This window comes from Carcharhinus amblyrhynchos, chromosome 25 (genome assembly GCF_965287045.1).
Source record: "Carcharhinus amblyrhynchos chromosome 25, sCarAmb.v2.hapA, whole genome shotgun sequence".
Classification (NCBI taxonomy): Eukaryota; Metazoa; Chordata; class Chondrichthyes; order Carcharhiniformes; family Carcharhinidae; genus Carcharhinus; species Carcharhinus amblyrhynchos.
The window spans coordinates 27,071,754-27,092,260 of record NC_137348.1 but is presented as its reverse complement, the minus strand read 5'-3'; the positions used below and the strand labels follow the sequence as shown (position 1 = coordinate 27,092,260).

General features: G+C 43.6%; 1 protein-coding gene across 2 annotated transcripts in view; it reads right to left on the bottom strand.

Annotated features, from left to right (window-relative positions):
* The window catches only part of whrna (whirlin a), a 242,549-nt gene that overhangs the window by 48,505 nt on the left and 173,537 nt on the right, over positions 1 to 20,507 (bottom strand). For both annotated transcript variants that reach the window (XM_080212128.1, XM_080212129.1), the window contains exons 7-8: positions 14,738 to 14,950; positions 10,535 to 10,741 (exon numbers count right to left, since the gene is read on the bottom strand). In XM_080212128.1, the coding sequence (XP_080068254.1) occupies positions 10,535 to 10,741; positions 14,738 to 14,950 (420 nt within the window). The remainder of the gene's footprint in view (positions 1 to 10,534; positions 10,742 to 14,737; positions 14,951 to 20,507) is intronic.

The following is a 20,507-nucleotide window of genomic DNA, read 5'->3' as shown; positions in this document are numbered from 1 at the left end:
GCCTACTTCCTAATGTCTCAAGAGCTGAGAGAACAACTGGAGAATTCCAGTTGATCTCTAACAATAGGTCTTTGTAGACCTGTTAGAAGCTGTCTGCTGCTTGAGGACTGGTAACACTGGAAGGTGCTGGTGCAGTGGTATCGTCACTGGATTAGCAATCTAGAGATGGATGACATGGGGACACAGTGGTTAGCACTGCTGCCTCACAGCACTAGGGGCCTGGGTTCGATTCTCAGCTTGGGTCAATGTCTGTGCGAAGTTTGCACGTTCTCCCAATGTCTGTGTGGGTTTCTCCCAAGTCCAAAGATATGCGGATTAGGTTGATTAACCATGCTAAATTGCCACTAAGTGTCAGGGGGGCTAACTGGTGTAAATGCGTGGGTTTGTGGGGATAGGGCCTGGGTGGGATTGTTATCGGCGCAGTTTTGATGGGCTGAATGGCCTCCTTCTGCACTGTGGGATTCAATGATACAAAATAAAATCGGGGTTCCAGTCCAAACCATGGCAGATAGTGAAATTTGAATTCAATAGAATTTGAAATTAAAAGTCTAATAATGACTATGAAATGATTATCTGGTTCACAAATGCTCATTTCTCCCTCTGTGCCCTATTGGTGTATGTCACTGAACTGGTAATCCACAAACTGAAACCAATCCTCCAGGGTTCCAGGTTTGCATCCCACCTCAATTGGTGGTCAGTCATCCTGTGTCAGGCATGGCTCAGCTGAAAAATTTGGCTCAAAGACCCTGCCATCTCCCCATCTCACCCCCAGAAGCATTGCCCAGAGTTGGGATGATGCTGCCAAACCTGTACACTGATCGGCAGTGTGTACGTTTTATGTCCACCCATCTACAAACTTGCCCCCTCTGAGAGCTTAAAAATACTGTGTAAGTGGGACGGCACAGTGGTTGGCACTGCTGCTTCACAGCGCCAGGGACCTGGGTTCAATTCTGGCCTCGGGTCACTGTTTGTGTGGAGTTTGCACGTTCTCCCCATGTCTGCGTTGCTTTCCTCCAGTTTCACCCCACAGCCCAAAGATGTGCGGTTAAGGTGGATTGGCCATACTAAATTGCCCCTTAGTGTCAGGGGGATTGGCAGGATAAATACGTGGGCTTATGAGGATAGGACTCGGTGGGATTGTGGTCAGTGCAGGCTCGAAGGGCCAAATGGCCTCCTCTTGCAGTGAAGAGATCCTATGATTCTAAGAGCACAACTAACCAAAACACAGCAAGAGTCAGTAACTGTGTGCTGGGTAGTGACTCTCGGCATGGCGAGCGCCGATCGCTCGACATCCTCAAAACTCTGCCGATAGAGTGAAGGATGGAATAATGTAAGGTTGTCTTGGCTGTTTATAATTCACAAAAGCCCATTGATCAAATGAACTGTCCAGTCTATATATAAAACACAAAGCCTTAGGGTGTGATCGCCCTCCTGCTACAACTCTGATTTCATGCAGTTCACTAACATTCACTTGATTGATTAAGTTGTGAAATTTGTTACATGACTAATGCCTTAATGGCTAATTGTAACTATTCACAGATCATTTGATTCGTTAATTAATCCACCATTGGCTTCCTTGCCAATGAAATGGCTTGGACATATTTGCAACATATTTTATTTCATTCTTTAATTCTTCCCTGGCCAGCTCCTCCTGAAGCCTGAATGAACACACCGAGGATGGGTTGATTTGCTTATTTCATTCTTGGTTGTTTTGTTGCTCCCAATGCCCAAGTAAATTTGTTTAGGCTGCATTTAGTGATTATGTTTTTACTGGAACCTTTATAGCTCAAGTTTACAAGCCACGTTTATTTACTTCCTGGCTGAAACACAGTCCCACATAGGTAGACCCTGAAATCTGATTCAGTCCATTACTCCCAAAGTGCTAAAGCTTCATTAGAAAATGAGAACATCCTGGAATTTAGAATGTGAAAAAACTACATGGTTCATAACCGGAGGAGAGTTTAGCGTTGGAGAAATGAACGCAAAAGTAGGTAAAGGTCATAACTTTAGAGTCACAACTTTGATGCTCTGGGTTAGCATACTTATGTCAACAAACATGTTGGAGATGTCCTTAAGCCTCCAAACGGGACTTACACTGCTACTAAGGAGTGTACATTTTTCCAAGACCAGTAGATAGTGCATTGGCCTGAATTCGGGGATATTCCAGAAATGTTCACGGTGATGTTATGACATTGATGGAATGTTATGGTGAGGTTGTATAAGACATCAGTGAGGCCGAATTTAGAGTATTGTGTGCAGTTTTGGTCACCTAATTACAGGAAGGATATTAATAAGGTTGAAAGAGTACAGAGAAAGTTCGCACGGATGTTGCTGGGACTTGACAAACTGAGTAACAGAGAAAGCTTGAATAGGTTAGGAATTATTCCCTGGGGTGTAGAAGAAGGAGGGGAGATTTGATAGAGGTGTATAAAATTATGATGGGTATAGATAGAGTGAATGCAAGCAGGCTTTTTCCACTGAGGCTAGGGGAGAAAAAAACTAGAGGACATGGGTTAAGGGTGAAGGGGGAAAAGTTTAAAGGGAATATTAGGGGAGGTTCTTCACACAAGTGGGTGTCTGGAATGAGCTGCCAGATGAAGTGGTAAATGCGGGTTCACTTTTAACATTTAAGAAAAACTTGGACAGGTACATGGATGAGAGGAGTGTGGAGGGATATGGTCCAGGTGCAGGTCAGTGGGAGAAGGTAGAAAAATGGTTCGGCACAGCCAAGAAGGGCCAGAAGGCCTGTTTCTGTGCTGTAGTGTTCTATGGTTCTGTGGTTCTATGCTGCCTTCAAAAACTTTATTGTATTAGTGTCACAAATCAGCTTACATTAACACTGCAATGAATTTACCGTGAAAATCTTCTAGTTGTCAACTTTGGCACCTGTTTGGGGACACTGATGAGAATTTAGCATGGCCAATGTATTTAACCAGCACATCTTTCAACTATGGGAGGAAACCAGAGCACCTGGAGGAAACCCATGCAGACACTGGGAGAATGTGCAGGCTTACACAGACTGTGACCCAAGCCGGGAATCGAACCCGGATCTTTGGCGCTGTGACACAGCAGTGCTAACCATGCTGTTGGATGGAAGTGGAGTGGGTGAGAGGTTTCCTCATGCATGGCCCACATGCTCCCTGGCTCAACCACGTTAGACAGAATTTGTGACCTCTGTAACTCAGTTTCTCAAGTCCCGGCAATATCCTTGTAAATCTTCTCTGCACTCTTTCAACCTTATTAATATCCTTCCTGTAATTAGGTGACCAAAAGTGCACACAGTACTCTAAATTTGGCCTCACTGATGTCTTATACAATCTCACCATAACATTCCATCAATGTCATAACATCACTGTGAATCATGTATGTGGGTCACCTGTCCTTGGTTGTGTTTTCCCGTATTTGAGAAACTCCAGGCCAGCTGTGTGACCCACTAGTTCGATAACGGCCCGAGTGCCGCCATGCTTTTTATTTATGATGAATGATCTCCTTCAATGCCAGATTCATGGGTGATTAGTGTAACCAAATTAAACTGTGGTTTTCAGCGCTGATTAATGTCTAATTTGGCAGTGACTCTGTGAATATGCTGTGTCGGTGACCCATTACTATTATATGCTTTTAATTTATTTTCAAACTGGTTCCATTAAAATGACGACTGCTCATAAGAGAGTCAAAATTCCTTTTCTTCTTGGCCAATTTATGGGAAAATTAGATTTCAGTAAAAAGTGACGGGACCTGGGCAAATGTCCAAACTGTGTGCATTGTGGTGGCTAACACTACAGTGGCAATTCCATCCACTCCAGGCATGGATTAAAGAGGCTTAGTTAAAAAGCCTAAAGGAAAAGATTGAAAAGCTATGTTCAAGGGGAGGTGATGGCTTAGTGGTATTATCACTAGACTATTAATCCAGAGTCTCAGCTAATGTTCCAGGGACCTGGGTTCAAAACCCACACGGCGGATGGTGAAATTTGAACTCATTAAAAAAAAATCTGGAATTAAGAATCTACTGATGACCATGAAACGATTGTCAGAAAACCCCACCTAGTTCACAAATTAGGGAAGGAAACCTGCCATCCTTACCTGGTCTGGCCTACACATGAGTCCAGAGCCACAGCCATGTGGCTGACTATTAAATGCTCTCTCCAGGGCAATTTGGGATGGGCAATAAATACTGGCAGCCAGTGATGCCCATGTCCCATGAATGGATAGAAAAATTATACACGTCCTATAGAAGGCAACCAATCACATATAATCTTACAGCGAAGAAGGCCATTTGGCCCATTGTCCCTCTGTTGACTCCTGGAAAGAACTATCCAATTAGTCCCATTCCCCTGATCTTTCCCCAAAGCTCTGCATTCCCTTTTGCTTTTCAGTTATTTACCTAGTTCACTTTAGAAACTGATAACTAAATTTATTCACAGGATCTTAGCATCCTATAGTGCAGAAGGAGGTAATTTGGCCCATCGGGTCTGCACTGACCCTATCCCAGTAACCCCACTTATTTACCCTGCTAATTCCCCTGACATGAAGGGACAATGTAGCATGGCCAATCAACCTAACCCTTTAGACTATAGACTATAGGAGGAAACAGGAGGAAACTCACACAGGCACAGGGAGAACGTGCAAACTCCACAGAGACAGTGGCCCGAGGCCGGAGTTAAACTCGGATCCCTGATGCTGTGAGGCAGCAGTGCTAACCACTGTGCCACCATGCCACCCTAATTTCCACCAACTTGTAAAGCTGTACATTCCAGAGCATTGCAACATGTTTCATATCTTAAAGAAAACTTTACATTCCCTTCTGGTCCTTTTAACAATTACATAAGAACATAAGAAATAGGAGCAGGAGTAGGCCATCTAGCCCTTCGAGCCTGCCCTGCCATTCAATAAGATCATGGCTGATCTGAAGTGGATCAGTTCCACTTTCCCGCTTTCTCCCCATAACCCTTAATTCCCCTATCTATCAGAAACCAATCTACCCGTGACTTAAATATATTCAGCGAGGTAGCCTCCACCACTTCAACGGGCAGAGAATTCCAGAGATTCACTACCCTTTGAGTGACGAAATTCCTCCTCAACTCCGATCTAAACTGCGCCCCCCCCCCCCCCCCCAACTTATTTTGAGGCTGTGCCCTCTAGTCCTGCTATCCTTTCTAAGCGGGAAGTCTTAATTGTCTTAAATCAGGTTATTCATCTTGCTGTCTGTGGAAATATCTTTTACAAGATGGCACTGGGAACGAAGGACTTCAATAATATATGAGTGAATTTGAGATTGCTGTCTTTCGAATAAACAAGTTAAGGGGAGATTTAAAAAAGTGTTTTTTTTCAAGAAGGGTGGGTGATGCTGGCTCGGCCAGTAATTGTTGTCCATTCCTCGTTGCCCTTGAGAAGGTGGAGGTGAGCTTCCTTTCTATACTGCTGCAGCTCATATGGTATAGCTAACCCCCTAGTGCTGTTAAGAACAGAGTTCCAAGATTTTGACCCAGCAACATTGAAGGGACAGTGGCAGTAGTTCCAAGTCAGAATGGTGTGTGACTTGGAGGGGAACTTGCAGGCGGTGATGTTCCCATGCATGTTCTGCCCTTGTCCTTCTCGATAGCAGAGACTGGGGATTTGGAACGTGCTGTTGAAGGAGCCTTTTCCACTCTCACCAATCAGTTCCATAGCTGTTGAACAATCCACTTTGTATGACTTGTAACTGATTAAATGAAAAAATTCTAACCACATCCGAAATAACACCAGATATAAGAAAATCTGACTGGGATGTGGAGATACAGCCCAGTGAACACAATATGGTTTAATTGCACAACGAAGTGTTCCCCTCAAACAAAATAGTAAGCAAAAGCTCCAGCAATTAGGAGGATAATTTTCAGAACAGAACATATTTTAAAATGGTTCCAAGATAGTCGGCCACAGGCACTGTTTCCCTTTGTAAGTCTCCCCTTGTGAAGCAATGTTCTTTTGCACACGTACTCTGCAAAATGCCTTTACATAAAAACTATACATAGAAACCCAACAGGTCAGAAAGAGGCCATTTGGCCCATCGAGTCTGCACTGACAACAATCCCACCTAGGCTTTAGCTCAGTAACCCCCTCATATTTACTCTGCTAATCCTTCTACCCTAAACATCCCAGGAAACTAAGGCATAATTTAGCATGGCCAATGCAACTAATCCGCACATCTTTGGACAGTGGGAGAAAACCAGAGCGTCCGGAGGAAACCCACACAGATACGGGGAGAATGTGGGAACTCTATACAGACAGCATCCAGGAATCAAATCCAGGTCTGTGGAGCTCTAAGACAGCACTGTGACTAACCACTGTGCCGCCCCTTCCTGTCTTGACGGCAATATTAGATAGACAAATGGTGAATATTTTACTGCAGAAGAGGGAGAATGAATAGCAAAGGACATCAAACAGGGGAAGAGAATCACAGAATCCCAACAGTACAGAAGGAGGCCATTCAGCCCATCGAGTCTGTACCAACTACAATTCCACCCAGGCCTTATCCCTGTAACCCTCATTTATCCTGTTAATCTTTCTGACACTAACGGGCAGTTGAACATGGCAAATCAACCTAACCTGCACATTTTTGGAGTGGGAGGAAATCGAGGCCCCCAGAGGAAATCCACATAGACCCAGGGAGACCGTGCAAACTCCACACAGACAATGACCCAAGGCTGGAATTGAACCCGAGTCCCTGATGCTGTGGGATAGCAGCGCTAACCACTGTACCACCGTGCCGTTTGACGTGAAAGTTTGTTTGGAAATGTGGAAGATAGTCATCGTGATCTGCAGAAGTGCCAGAATATTCAGATATTCCTGTTGCTAAATATATCTCACGGATAGGGTTTCAATACTGCACTTCCATTTTGTGAGAAAACAGATTATGGAACATATTAAAATTCAGAGTCGTTTCATCAAGCTGCAACTCAGGAATGGATTCGGTGTCAAAAATTAATAGTTAGGAAATTCATTGCACTGTTATAAGAGTCTGCTAGTATTATGGACTTGCTTAAGGTTTTTGAAGAACCGTAAATTTTGAAGCATTAAAACTCGAAGCAGGATTAGGATATTCGGCCCTTTGAACCTGACCTCACATTCAGTAGGATTATCAAATTCAATATCCTCATCCCCCCTTCCTCCCCATATCCCTTGGCCCCAAGAGAATTTGCTGAAAGCTTGCTCCTTAATGACTATACATCTACGATGCATGCTCTTGACACAGTGAGAATTCTCACAACACCAGGGTAAAGTCCAACCTGTTAGACTTTAAACCTGGTGTTGTGAGACTTCTTACTGTGTCCAGTTCAATGCCAGCACCTCCACTTCATGCTGTTGATATGGTGCACTGATTACAGGAAGTTTTGGTGTTCCTGGTCCACGCCAATAAGTAGTGCCGCACCATACTTCTCTGGTAATTGTGCTTCACAGAACCCGTAGAGCTAGAGGCTCGAAGTGCTGAATGGCCTACTCCTGCTTGTTTAAAGTTATGAAATCCTACAGTTCAGAAGCAGGCCATTCGGCCCATCACGTCTGCACTGACTCTCCGATGGAGCATCCCACTCAAACTCCACTCCCAGACATTAAGGGGCAACTTTGCAAATTCAAACTCCCCTTAATAGGTGCTTTGAAAGCCTTAAGCAACAAATGTAAGTTCATAATACTAGAAGATTCTTATAACAATGGAATTAATTGCCTTCCCATTAATCTCACCTCTGCCATTTGTGTCTAAAGTCACCATTGCGGCAAATTCTTCCCCTTCTTTTGGTTAAGCAGTTGCAGTTTTGCATTAGGATTTTTAAAATTATGTACGTAAATATTCTTGGTCAGAACAAAGGAAAACACTCAACGCCAACAGAAACATGCAGAATCCACACCCAAACAAGCAGAGCGAGATGTCCATGGGAAAGTAAACATGGGCTACTCATTGGCAGCAAACAGGATGCTCTGTGCGCAAAAGCATCATCCACATCACTCAACATAATGAAGCCCCCCATTTACTATGGAAACCACATCACTCGAGATCACACACAGGAAAAGCTGTACCTCCATAAGGTCAATTAACCATAACAGGCGTTCCTGTAATAATCACATTTCAATGAAAGCAAAAAGAAGAGACAAAAAAATCAAATGCATGAGCTCAAATACACCACAGGCAACCAATTTTAGGATTATCTGGCCCAATGCACTGTGGGCACTCAAGAGAAACATATAGGACAACTAAGTAATACAGAAAGCAGAGCAGGAGATTAGTGGTGCTGCAACTGGGGAAATGGTCACAAATGTACGCTCCACAAAAAATGAATGGGGGCTCAAAACAACAATATATTAGGAAGGCAAACGGTCACTTTGCTGTTGCATCTTTGTTGGCTGTTGAATTATAATGTGAAAGCACCAGCCTCCCATGAACCACCAATCTTTCCAGATACATAAATAAAACTAAAATAGAATACCAAACATTTTTGTGACTTTTCCAGGGCCACCTCCCTTGCGATAACACACACCAGCTGCGCTGATGCACATTCTGGCCTGCAGCCAATCGCAGGCGGATGGCACAGATGTTCTGATGCTCCACTGGAAAGAACCGGCTTTTAAATAATTCCAACTTGAAAAGCTGAAGTGACGGGCAGTGCCGCAAGTGTGATCAGACTTCCTGGGTGGCACGGTGGCACAGTGGTCAGCACTGCTGCCTCACAGTGCCAGGGACCCGGGTTCAATTCCCAGTTTGGGTCACTGTCTGTGTGGAGTTTGCACGTTCTCCCCGTGTCTGCATGGGTTTCCTCTGCGTGCGCCGGTTTCCTCCCACATTCTGAAAGACGTGCTGGTTAGGTGCATTGACCAGAACAGGCACTGGACTGAAGCGGCTAGGGGAAATTTCATAGTAATTTTGTTGCAGTGTTAATATAAGCCTTACTTGTGGCTAATAAATAGATTTTACTTTGGCTCAATGGGCACAGTCTCAATTTTATGCATCATTGCAAAACCAGTCAGAAGCTTTCTTTACATCTCTCGCCATCTCTAACTCACTGATGTCAGTGCAAAAAAAGCCTTGAGAGGTGGAGAGCACAACACTGTTTTATTTTTGCCCCTTCACAAAACTGTACAGTTATGGTCTAACCCGATAAGTCAGCTTTCAAATTTAATTCTTTAATTTGCTTTGGAGCAAAGTCACCGATGTAAATCAGCTTGTTAAAAAAAAAGGAGGCTCAGATGGAAATATTGGGTGTGTTTAGAATTGAGTGGAAAGAGTGGAACAGTGTAAGTTTGATGATGCCAAGAATATGAATGAGTCAAGCCTAAGGTGGGATTTTTCTGGCCATGATTGCCCCAAAATCGGAAAATCCTGCCTGAGGTCAGCGGGCCTTTGCATGGTCCACTCTCTGCCCGCTACCATTCCCATGGCGGGTGGGATGGGAAAATTCTCCTCTCGGACTAAATTGAGGATGATGATGAGGAATGGGGCTCTGAGTGGGAAAAACCAAAAATTGCAAAAAAACCATGGGGGTAGAGGGATGGAGCCAAGCAGAATATACAACAGTTGATAACTGGGAGGCACGTGTTACCAAATCAAAGCTTGATCCTGACATTGCTGTACTAAAGATAGTCTGAGGGAAATATAACGTAAAGTTTATTTATGTCACAAGTAGGCTTACATTAACACTGCAATGAAGTTACTGTGATAATCCCCTAGTCGCCACACTCCGGCGCCTATTCCGGCAACTGAGGGAGAATTTAGCATGGCTAATGCACTTAACCAGCATGTCTTTCAGGCTGTGGGAGGAAACCGGAGCATCTGGAGGAAACCCATGCAGACACGGGGGAATGTGCAGACTCCACACAGACAGTAACCCAAGCCGGGAATTGAACCCGAGTCCCTTGTGCTGTGAGGCAGCAGCAGTGCTAACCACTGAGCCACCATGTGGTTTATTTCACAGCGTTTTGTGGGGGCTCTTTGGTTTGCTTTTTAAACTATATCTGTCATTTGGTGCAGATGATAAACCATTTTGAACTGGACTGGACAAGGTTATGTTGTGCCCTAGATTGAGTAGAAGAATCAATCTCAGAGGCCATTTGGCCCATTGAGTCCACACAGACCACAATCCCACCCAGGCCCTATCCCCATATCCCGACATATTTTACCCACTAATCCCTCTAACCTACACATCCAAGGACACTAAGGGGAAATTTAGCATGGCCAATCAACCTAACCCGCACATTTTTGGACTGTGGGAGGAAACCGGAGCATCCGGAGGAAACCCACGCAGACACGAGGAGAAAGTGCAAACTCCACACAGACAGTGACCCAAGCTGGGAATCGAATCCAGGTCCCTGGAGCTGTGAAGGAGCAGTGCTAACCCCTGTGCTACTGTGCTGCTCATAAAGTAGTGAAGTTCAAATTCATTCAATATTTGGACCCAAGGCTATGCTTAACATGAATATACAATATTGCATCAGAGATTTCAGTATTTCAGCAGGCTTTGAGGAATTGTACAATAGACATAGCATTAAACTGTGCATTCTGGACACTTACCCTGGCTGAACTGAGAGTGGTAGATGTGAAGTAACTAACAGAGGATGAGGCTGTGTCTCCATAAGACATGACAGAGTAGGAATCTGTGCCCGTGCTAGAATTCTGGCGAGCTTTCATTGACTCAATCTCACGTTTCAATACCATGTTGTCAAATCTGTCCAGATCTTGAGGTGTGATGACCCCTCGGACATCCGAGAGCAAGGAGAACTAGCAAAGAATAAAGAACACACCACAGGCTGACAGTGTTAAATGTGCAGTAAGGGTACTCACAAGGTGAAAGCTGTCACTTTGCAATTCACACACATTTCTTTTCTGTAGCACAATGTAATTTGTTGTTGGATTGCTGTTTTATCCCTCAGTCCTAGGCAATGCAATTTTACACAGTGGCTGTGGACAATTTCCAACATGCACTCGTGCTGGCCAGAATACTAAAAACAGTTGAGGATTTATGGAAAGATAAATTAGAATACAAGATAGACATAAAACATAAACATAGGGAAGGCAATGGCCGAGTGGCATTATTGCTAGACCATTAATCCAAAAACTCAGCTAATGATCTGGGGACCCGGATTCGAATCCTGCCACAGCAGATGGGGGAATTTGAATTCAATAAAAAAGAAACATCTGGGATTAAGAGTTTACCGTTGCCTCTGAAACCATTGTCTGAAAATCTCATCTGATTCACTCATGTCCTTTAGGGAAGGAAATCTGCTGTTCTTACCTAGTCGGGCCTACATGTTGCTCCAGGTCCACATTACAATACTCCCATTTCTGGGCAAGGTCTGGATCACGCTAGCTATAATAGACCAGGAGAATGGGAAACTGATTTCCGCCCGGTTCAAATCGCTTTTTAGACCTCTCGCCATATTCACCGGCCCCACGGGAATTGTGCCCGGGGCTAATGGAGTTGGAGAATCACCCCCCTCCTTATTGCTCTGACACATTATTTTGCACATTTGCACCCATATGTCTTCCCCCATCCTACAGTTTTATTCAAGATGTCAGGAGCCGTGATCAAAGCATGACACCAGGCTGCCCGCCTGATCTGCTGCCCTGAGACGACAGAGGGAAAAGTGCCGAAAACGGCATTGGTGAGGCTCCGCAGATGGTGATGTCAATGACGAAGATGCGTTATGAAACAGTTAGAAACACTCAGCAGGTCAGGGAACACTGGTGGAGAGAGAACAAAAGTTGGGCCATTGACCTTTTATTAGAAACTGATAAGTTCTGACGAAAAGTCAACGACCTGAAAGGTTAACTCTATTTTTAATTCATTACGCCTGCAATCTATTCACAGAAAGTGCAATTTAATGAAGAGTTGTTATGCAGGACTTCACTGGCAATGTGGAGTCTGGACAGTTAAAATCATAGAATCCCTGCAGTTCAAAATGAGGCCATTCAGCCCATTGAGCCTACGCCAACAGCAATCCCACCCAGGCCCTATCCCGTAACTCCATGTACTAACCCTGCTAGTTTCCTAGCGGCAACTTAGCATGGCCGATCAACCTAACCTGCACATCTTTGGAGTGTGGGAGGAAATCGGAGCACCAGGAGGAAATGCACACAGACACGGGGAGAACATGCAAACTCCACACAGTCACTGAAGACCCGAATTGAACCCAGGTCCCTGGCACTGTGAGGCAGCAGTGCTACTCACTCTACCACCATGCTGCCAGTTACCAGCACAACTCAAGAAGACCTTATGAACCATGTCGCAGCCCTCTTTCCAACCGGCTGTGTGCTGGCAGCAGAGTTTGGCAAAATTACCCATTTGTTCAAAATTAGTCTAGAGAGGTGGGTAGTGCCAGCTTAGCTGAAATTACTGCCCATCCCTGGTTGCCCTGATGTAGTGTAGGTGGACTATCTTCTTGAACTACTGCTAATTATGATGGTGCTGCAACAATCATGTTGAGTTAGGGGCTGCCAGCATATTCACCTAACGTGTCTGTACACCAAACTTTTATACTCACTGACAAACACTGAGATTAGTCCAGCTCTTATTTCATTTACAATGGCAAACTCAAAATGCGCTTGCTTTGATTAGAATTCAAGACATGAATTCACTGTCACAGGGCAAATCCCATTAAAATAATTCTGAAGAATAACACTTAAAGGTGTGCTGCTTCCTCCACCTGAGAAGATAGTGACAAAGCTTTAAACCCACCAAAAGAAAGGAGAGATAGAAACATATTCAGAACTTGTTTTGTCTGTCCTCTGGCAACCCTTGCCGTGTAACATTCCTATATTCGGTTTGATTCTGTAGAAATTCAAATTGACACTTCAGTTTTGGGAAAGATATTCTTCAAGGGATGTTTCAGTTTGTTGTTCAGCTCCTTCATAGATCAACAACACTGGATCTATACGTTCAGTTCTCCCCTTGTCTTGTCCCCTACTTCAAAGAATTTCTCAAGAGTTGTCAAAAAGGGTGTTAGGAGGAACGATTCTCTCTTTCTTTCCAAACGTGTCCAATAATACTTTTCAACTATTTTTGTAACAATCCAATACTTTTCTCAGAAAGTGCTTGAGAATATTTTCAAGCAACTGCCAGGTCTATTGTGTATTGATGTACTTTTTCAAAGGGAGATGGAGCTAAGATACTAGCAGTCCAGGACATCCGTACCCATTTCCATGACCAATTTGACCATTGAATTGATAGATGCCCAAAGACTGGTTACATGTTGCGGCAGCACAGTGGTTAGCACCACAGCCTCACAATGTCAGTGACCCGGATTCAATTCCGGCCTTGGGTCACTGCCTGTGCAGAGTTTGCACATTCTCCCCATGGGTCTCTTCTGGGTGCTCTGGTTACCTCCCATAGTCTGAAAGATGTGCTGGTTAGGTGGCTTGGCCATGCTAAAATTGCCCCTTGGTCAGGGAGATTAGCAGAGTAAACACATAGGATTACAGGGCTAGGGCTAGGATGGGATTGTTGTCAGTGCAGGCTCAATGGCTGAATGGCCTCCTTCTATGCTGTAGGGATTCTATGATTTCATTCTCTGGAACAGAAATGGCAGGGAATAATTTATTTTTTATAGTTTTATTTCAGAATCCGTTTTTCAATAATTAAAATTAGCTCCTGAACAGAATAAATTCAAAAAGCAAGAGTAATCCTGCTGCTATCAAGAGTTGCGTGACCAGAAGACCCAGCCAAAACATTGATATATGTTCAAGTATTAGAAATATTAGTTGTGGGTGATTTGGTTTCAATTACAATTTTTTTGCTCATGTCAAATGTTTACAGCTGGTGTCTTTTTAGGGAGTTGGAGTTTAGGCTTTTCAAACAATACAAAGACACCCAGGTCCCTCTGCCTGGATTTGTTCATGAATCGCAGAAAGTCAGTATGCAGGTGCAGCACGGAATAAAAAAGGCAAAAGGACTGTTCGCATTTATTGCAAAAGGACTGGAGTATAAAAGTAGAGAATATTGTTGCAATTGCGTGGGGTGTTGATGAGACCACATCTGCAGTACTGTGCCCAGTTTTGGTTCCCTTATTTGAGAAAGGTTGTGGTGGCATTGGAGGCAGCTCAGAGGAGCTTCACCAGATTGATTCTGGGGATGAAAGGGTTGACGTATGAGGAGAGATTAAACAGTTTGGGCTTGTACTCGCTGGAGTCTAGAAGGATGACAGAGGTTTTGATCGATGTGTGTAAAATACTAAAAAGAATTGATAAAGTAAACACAGACCAAATGTTTCCCCTATGGGCAATCTCGAACAAGAGGTCACAGGCATAGGTTGCGAGATGGTAGATTTAAAATTGAGATGAGAAGAACGACTTCTTGCAGAGGGTAATGAATTTGTGGAACTCACTACCCCATAGCGCGGTGGAGTCTGAATCATTGAATGGTTTCAAGAAGGAAATAGATATATGTCTGATAAAAAAAAAGGGTTAAAGGGAGTATGGGGAACAGGTGGGGAGATGGACTTGAGACCAGGAAGGCATCAGCCATGATCTGGTTAAACGACAGGAGCAGGCTCAAAGGGCTGATTTGCTACTTCTGCTCCTAATTCCTATATTCAAAGAAATTACCCAGTGTGGTTAAGATTACAAAATGGAATCTCCCTCACTTGCCCTCCATCTGGATAATCATTTTGAACCGATTTGAAAGAGAATTGAAAGAAACCCATAATGAAGGAGAGGCTAGCCCTGTTCGTCAAAACCACTTGCTAGAAAATTCACTTTATAACCAATTCAAGAACATACCTTTGCATGTGTGTTTAGGAGTTCGAAGAGGGCCATAACTAAGGCCTGAACTGGTATGTTGTTCTCCTTGTACTCATCAAGGTAATAGGCCATGGTTGCTCGTTCATGCTCATTGAGTAGATGTCGGGCCTGTTCATCCAGCATCGCACGTGCTTGGTTCACTAAGCTGCTCAACATGACCTGTGACCCTGCCAAACCTTTGTAAAATATTGGCTGTGATGAGATGGGGAGAAGAGAAGACATTTTAATTCAGGAATGAAAACCATTGATATTCCTGGTGACTAATTTAATCCATTCCCTTTCAAAAATAACTCCTGACAGTTCAATTGTCACAGTAAGATTTTAAAAAATATTTAGTAAAAGGTTATAATAACTTGTTTAATAAAAGTAAAATCCTGCCGATGCTGCAACTTGAGACAAAAACAGAAAATGCTGGAAATTCTCAGCAGGTCTGACAGCACCTGTGGAGGGAGAATAGATATAGAGATGCCAGTGTTGGACTGGGCTAAACACAGTAAGAAGTCTCACAACACCAGGTTAAAGTCCAACCAGTTTATTTGATAGTAAATGTAGGTTTACTTCAAGTCAGGATGACCCTTCGTCAGAGCTAATCAGCTCTTGATGCTTCTTTTCACTTATTTTCTTAGATATGGAGATAAAAATATAGAAGATATAGAGATTCAAGAAAAACTGAATGACTCTAAGGCTTGTAATGGTAACATTCATGGCAAACCTGGGTGTGCTGCTGAACTTTTTTTGATGCTCAGTTGTTTTAAGCTACACAATAGATGGTTTTGTTAATAATGTGTGAAGACAGGGACAATGAAGAAGCACTGCCAAATAAGCAAGATGCTACCAAGTGGGATTAAACCAGATTCACATGAGCAGTGATTGATAAAAAGCAATTGCTTTTGTTGCAGGCATCAGCTTATTGCACAGAACTCAAAACCCAAGTTAAGCAGGACTCAAGCATTCTATGGGACTGTGAAATATTGCATATTCAGTGCCTTTGTCAATGAACGATGCTGTCCACAAAGTAAGGGAGTTGGAATAAGGTAGAGCACAAGGAACACCAGATGATACAGCAATTTGATGGTTTGTGGTTAGAAAATGTTTTCTTCAAAAGCATTATTTATTTATTCATGGGATGTGGATAGAGCTAACGGGACCACCATTTATTGCCCATCCCTAGGGCATTTAAGAGTCAACCATGTTGCTGTAAGTCACATGTAGTCACATATAGGCAAGACCAGGTCAGGACTACAGATTTCCTTCCCTAAAGGACATTAGTGGACCAGATGGGTTTTTACGACAATTGACAATGGTTTCATGGTCATCCATAGACTTTTAATTCCAGATTTCAGCATCTGCCATGGTGGGATTCAAATCCGGGTCCCCAGAGCATCACCCTGGGCCTCTGGATTGCTAGTCCAGTGATGACTCCACTATGCCACCGCCTCCCCATTAAAGGTGAAAGTAAGACAATAAACAGCCGGCATTGCCTCGGGTTCTCTCCTTCCTCATACTAAGTGGCATGTGCCCAACTGGCATCTCCCCGTGTGTCTCAGACATGTAGCTGTGAATGTAAAATTGCCTTTTTATTGCAGTAGCTCAGGCTCCATTGCATTTTACTGTCTTGTAACTTGGATCTGAATTTTAAAACAGGTTTTGGGAGTGTATACATCTGGAAAAGAAAGATGAAATAAATGCAAAGCTGCAAAGGCTTTATTTGAATTCAAACATATTTTAAATTAATTATCCCCTAGATTATCTGAGAAAACAAGAACTCATTTGTAAAGGCCTTTGATGTTGGAAAATGTTCTATGGTGCTTCATGAAAATATGATCAGACAATTTGGACAGCAAGCCACATAAAGATATTTAGAAGTCTTGGACCAGAACCCTATGTTACATTAGCAAGCTAGACCAGAAACCAACATTTTTCTATTTTGGCATAAATGTGTGAATAGGATGCTTTACCCCAGGAGTAATTCCACTGACATATTAGGGATCTTTTATAGTAAAAAACAAACTTTATCTGATAACACAGTTTAACTCTAACAGATGAAGCAGCTTAACTATTAACTGTTGAACGATTCTTAAAATTGAAAGGAAACAATGTTAATTTCCACCTGATCACTGTTTCAATTCCAAATAAGCAACATTCTTCTTAAAGACTTACAATGCCACTTTAAATACAGTAAGCAACAATAAATATACTTGCTATAATTAGTGTAGACAGTGTTCAAAGTTTCAGAGAGAGAGGATGAGTTTCAGCACTTTGAAGAAAACTTCTGTCTTCAAACAATTCCCTGTGAGAATTGAAAGTTGCTTCTCTAGTACAGATCTAGCATTTCCCATTAACCGCATCATCACATGATCCTGCATAACTAACCCACCTTCCATTCCTTTAATCAAAACCCAGGGGAAATCTCCACTGATAAACAAAAATCCATTAGCTCCATTCTAAGTAAACATTACATGGCTAAAATGCATATTATCCCGTTCTCCTAGCATCTGAGCTAAATGTTTTTGCAGGCACATTGACTGCCTGCAGAATAGAGCTGAATAAATATATATAAATATATATCTGTAATAACAGCACACGATCATCAGTCCAGAGCTGCACAAGATCTTAAGATACTGGACAAGTTTAACATGTGACAAAGCAAATGTGGAAACTAATTTCATAAAAGCTACATTCAAGATTGCACCCCTAATTAAATATTATTATTATACTTTTACATTGTTCTGACATATGCCCTCAGCATTATTAATCCAATAAGGTAGGAATGTATTCCCAGTAAGGTGTAGGCATGTATATAGTGCTTGCCATTTGGACATTTGGGGATTCGTTTAATGCTTGAAAAACAGTAGCATGATCCAATTTCTAGAGTGCAGTATCAATTATACAACTCTTCTGACTTTATTTCCCATTGAAGTCAATACAGCCAAAGCTGGGAGAGATTTTTTTTAACAGAATGAGCCATCTTTGTGCATTTACAGCATCAGTATCACTAATATCACAATGAACCCTGTAGAATACTGTGGCTGCATCTGAAGCTCATATATATGCAATGGTTTCCTCTGTTGCTGTGAGCACTGGGAATGCTATGAAAGTTTAACACAACAAATGCACTGAAGCCACTTCTCACTTGGCACTAGCACTGGTATACTGTTGTTATTAACGTAATAGAGGCTTCACATTGTGCCATTTCACATGCAAAAAAAAAGGCTGAACACAGTCTCCATAGCCTCACGGAAGCTCATCCATGCGATTTTTAAAATCCAGTTTAAATAGCCGAACGTCCCAGGCGAGATGAGCTATAAAGCTGCACATCAACGATCTTTTACTTACCAGTGTGACTGTGAAGACATCTTTTGAACTGATTTTGTTAGCATGGGATTGAATGGATTAACCAGACTTAAATCAACATCATGTCTCTGCCTGTTTCCCCAGGCCACTCACTGAAGTCCATTAAACTATCAGAGCCTCTGCATTAGATTCGCAGCAAAGGCACAAGCAATTTATGAAACAAGACAAGTTTAAAGGAGTCCTCCAGAGGAAATGAATCATAGAATCATACTGTGCAGAAGCAGGCCATTCAGTCCATCAGGTCTGCATCAACCCTAATCCCACCCAGGCCCTATCCCCATAACCCCATGCATTTACCCTTCCCTGATAATAAAGGGCAATTTAACATGGCCCAGGACTAAAGTTTCCAGGCCTGATAGCATCTCCCACCCCATCAGTACAATTTCACCCAGGCGGGGTTCAGACTTGCTCCCCTCTTTTGGGGAAGTAGTGGGAGACCGCACTGGAGTGAAGAGGGGGCAATCGGGGTTCCCCTAGCTGTTTGAACGGCAGATGCTGGTGCCCCCTGGGCAGGGGCACCCTGGCAGTGTCAGCTTGTACCCGCTGGCACTGCCCAAGGAACAAAGTGCCCATGCCCAGGGGGCACCTTGGCACTGCCCACTGGGCATTGGGCAGTGTCAAGGGGGCAACGCCAGCTGGGGCAGGATCCAAGAGCAATCAGTGGGGATGGGAGATCCCACTGCCACTCTGCCATTGTGAGGAGCTGGAGGGAGGCCAGCAATTGGGGCAAGCTGGGACAGCTGGTCTGCCAGGGGGGCGGGGTGGTGGGGAGGAGAGTCTGCCTCCCATGGGGGGGGGGGGGGGGGGGGAATCTGCCAGGATGGTGGGGTGGGCCAGATTGTCACTGCTAGGAGGGAGGGAGGGGGGCTGGAGATCGGGGCGCTCCAGAACAGGGGGTGGGGGGAGGTCGGAGCTGGCCCTGGAATGCTCCTGGGGGCCACGATTGGGCCATGATGGGATGGAGAGGGCAGCACGGCGGGGGTGCCAGGATGGCCAGCAATCGAGCTGGTCAGCAAACTGCAGGCTGACAGTTTGGACTGCTGGGCATTTGCAGAGGCCTGGAATAGTAACTCTGGCATGAACAGGCCCCAATGCCCTCGAGCTTTTATGATATTCATGATTGTGACCTCTGCATTGCACAGAGTGTGGAGATTCGAGTGTGAAATCCCACTGAGAAAACAATTGTGATCTACACCAGTTTTCCTATGAGTTCAGCATTGAGAACTTTTTTGGGAGAACTGCCCCATTGTCAGAGCAATGCCCTGTGTAACAGAAGTATAAAATCCTTTCTTTTATGTTGATTCCTCTCGTAATAAAAGATAGCATTCCATTAGCCTTCTTGATTACTTGCTGTGCCTGAATACCTTTTGTGACTCATGCTCTAGAACACCTAGATCCCTCTGCACCTTGGAATCCTGTTCTCTGTTTAAGTGAAACTCTGCTTTTTTATTCTTCCTGCCAAAATGAACTTCACATTTTCTCAGATTATATTGCATCTACCAGATCTTAGCCCACTCACTCAACCACTCTGTAGCCATCCACAAACTTTGTATGTCATCATCACTACTTGTCTTTCCCTATCTTTATGTCAACTGCAAGTTTAGCTACCATATCTTCACTTCGTTCATTTAAGTAATTAATGTAAATTGTAAAATGTTGAGCCCCTGGCACAGACCCCTTTTGGACTTTATTTGTTACATCCTGTGTGAAACAATCAGAGAAAAATGACCCATTTATGCATTCTCTCTGTTTTCTGCCAGCCAGCTAATCTTTTAGCCATGCTAATATGCTGGAAAGTACAATCAGAATCTGTCTGTGCATTTGTCTGACCAATTGAGTGTAAATCAAGATCGGGCTACTCATTTCTTTGGAGACACTAGTCGCAATAGGGCAAGACAGCCAACACTCATGCTGTGATAGTTGCACTGCAGGGATAATGGGAAGATTTCCCCTTTGTTTTCTCTGGCTAAACAGTCAAGTGTTCAAGACTGCCTCCGTGATTTTGCTAGGAAGAATGAACATGGGAAATTTTCCTGCAAAACTCACCACGTTAATTCCTGTTGAACTTATGGCAGTGGAGATGGGGCAAGACCCGAGCAAATTCTGGAAGACTCTCCTCCAAAACACTGTGGATCAATTGAAATTTTCAATTTTTGTACTGACACAATTTTTGCAGGTGAGAGTATCAAACAATAGAGCAAAGTTCGATAAAGGAAGTTGATATGCTGATCATGCACAATCTAACAGAATTGCAAGAAAGTCCTGAGGGGCTGTATGGCTTGTTCCTGTTCTGATGCTACTTTACCACATCCCTAAGGCAATCTCATCAGCTGCACCTACCATTCTTGTGATCTCTAACTGAAACTGATAGTGCAGCACCCAAATATCAAATGTG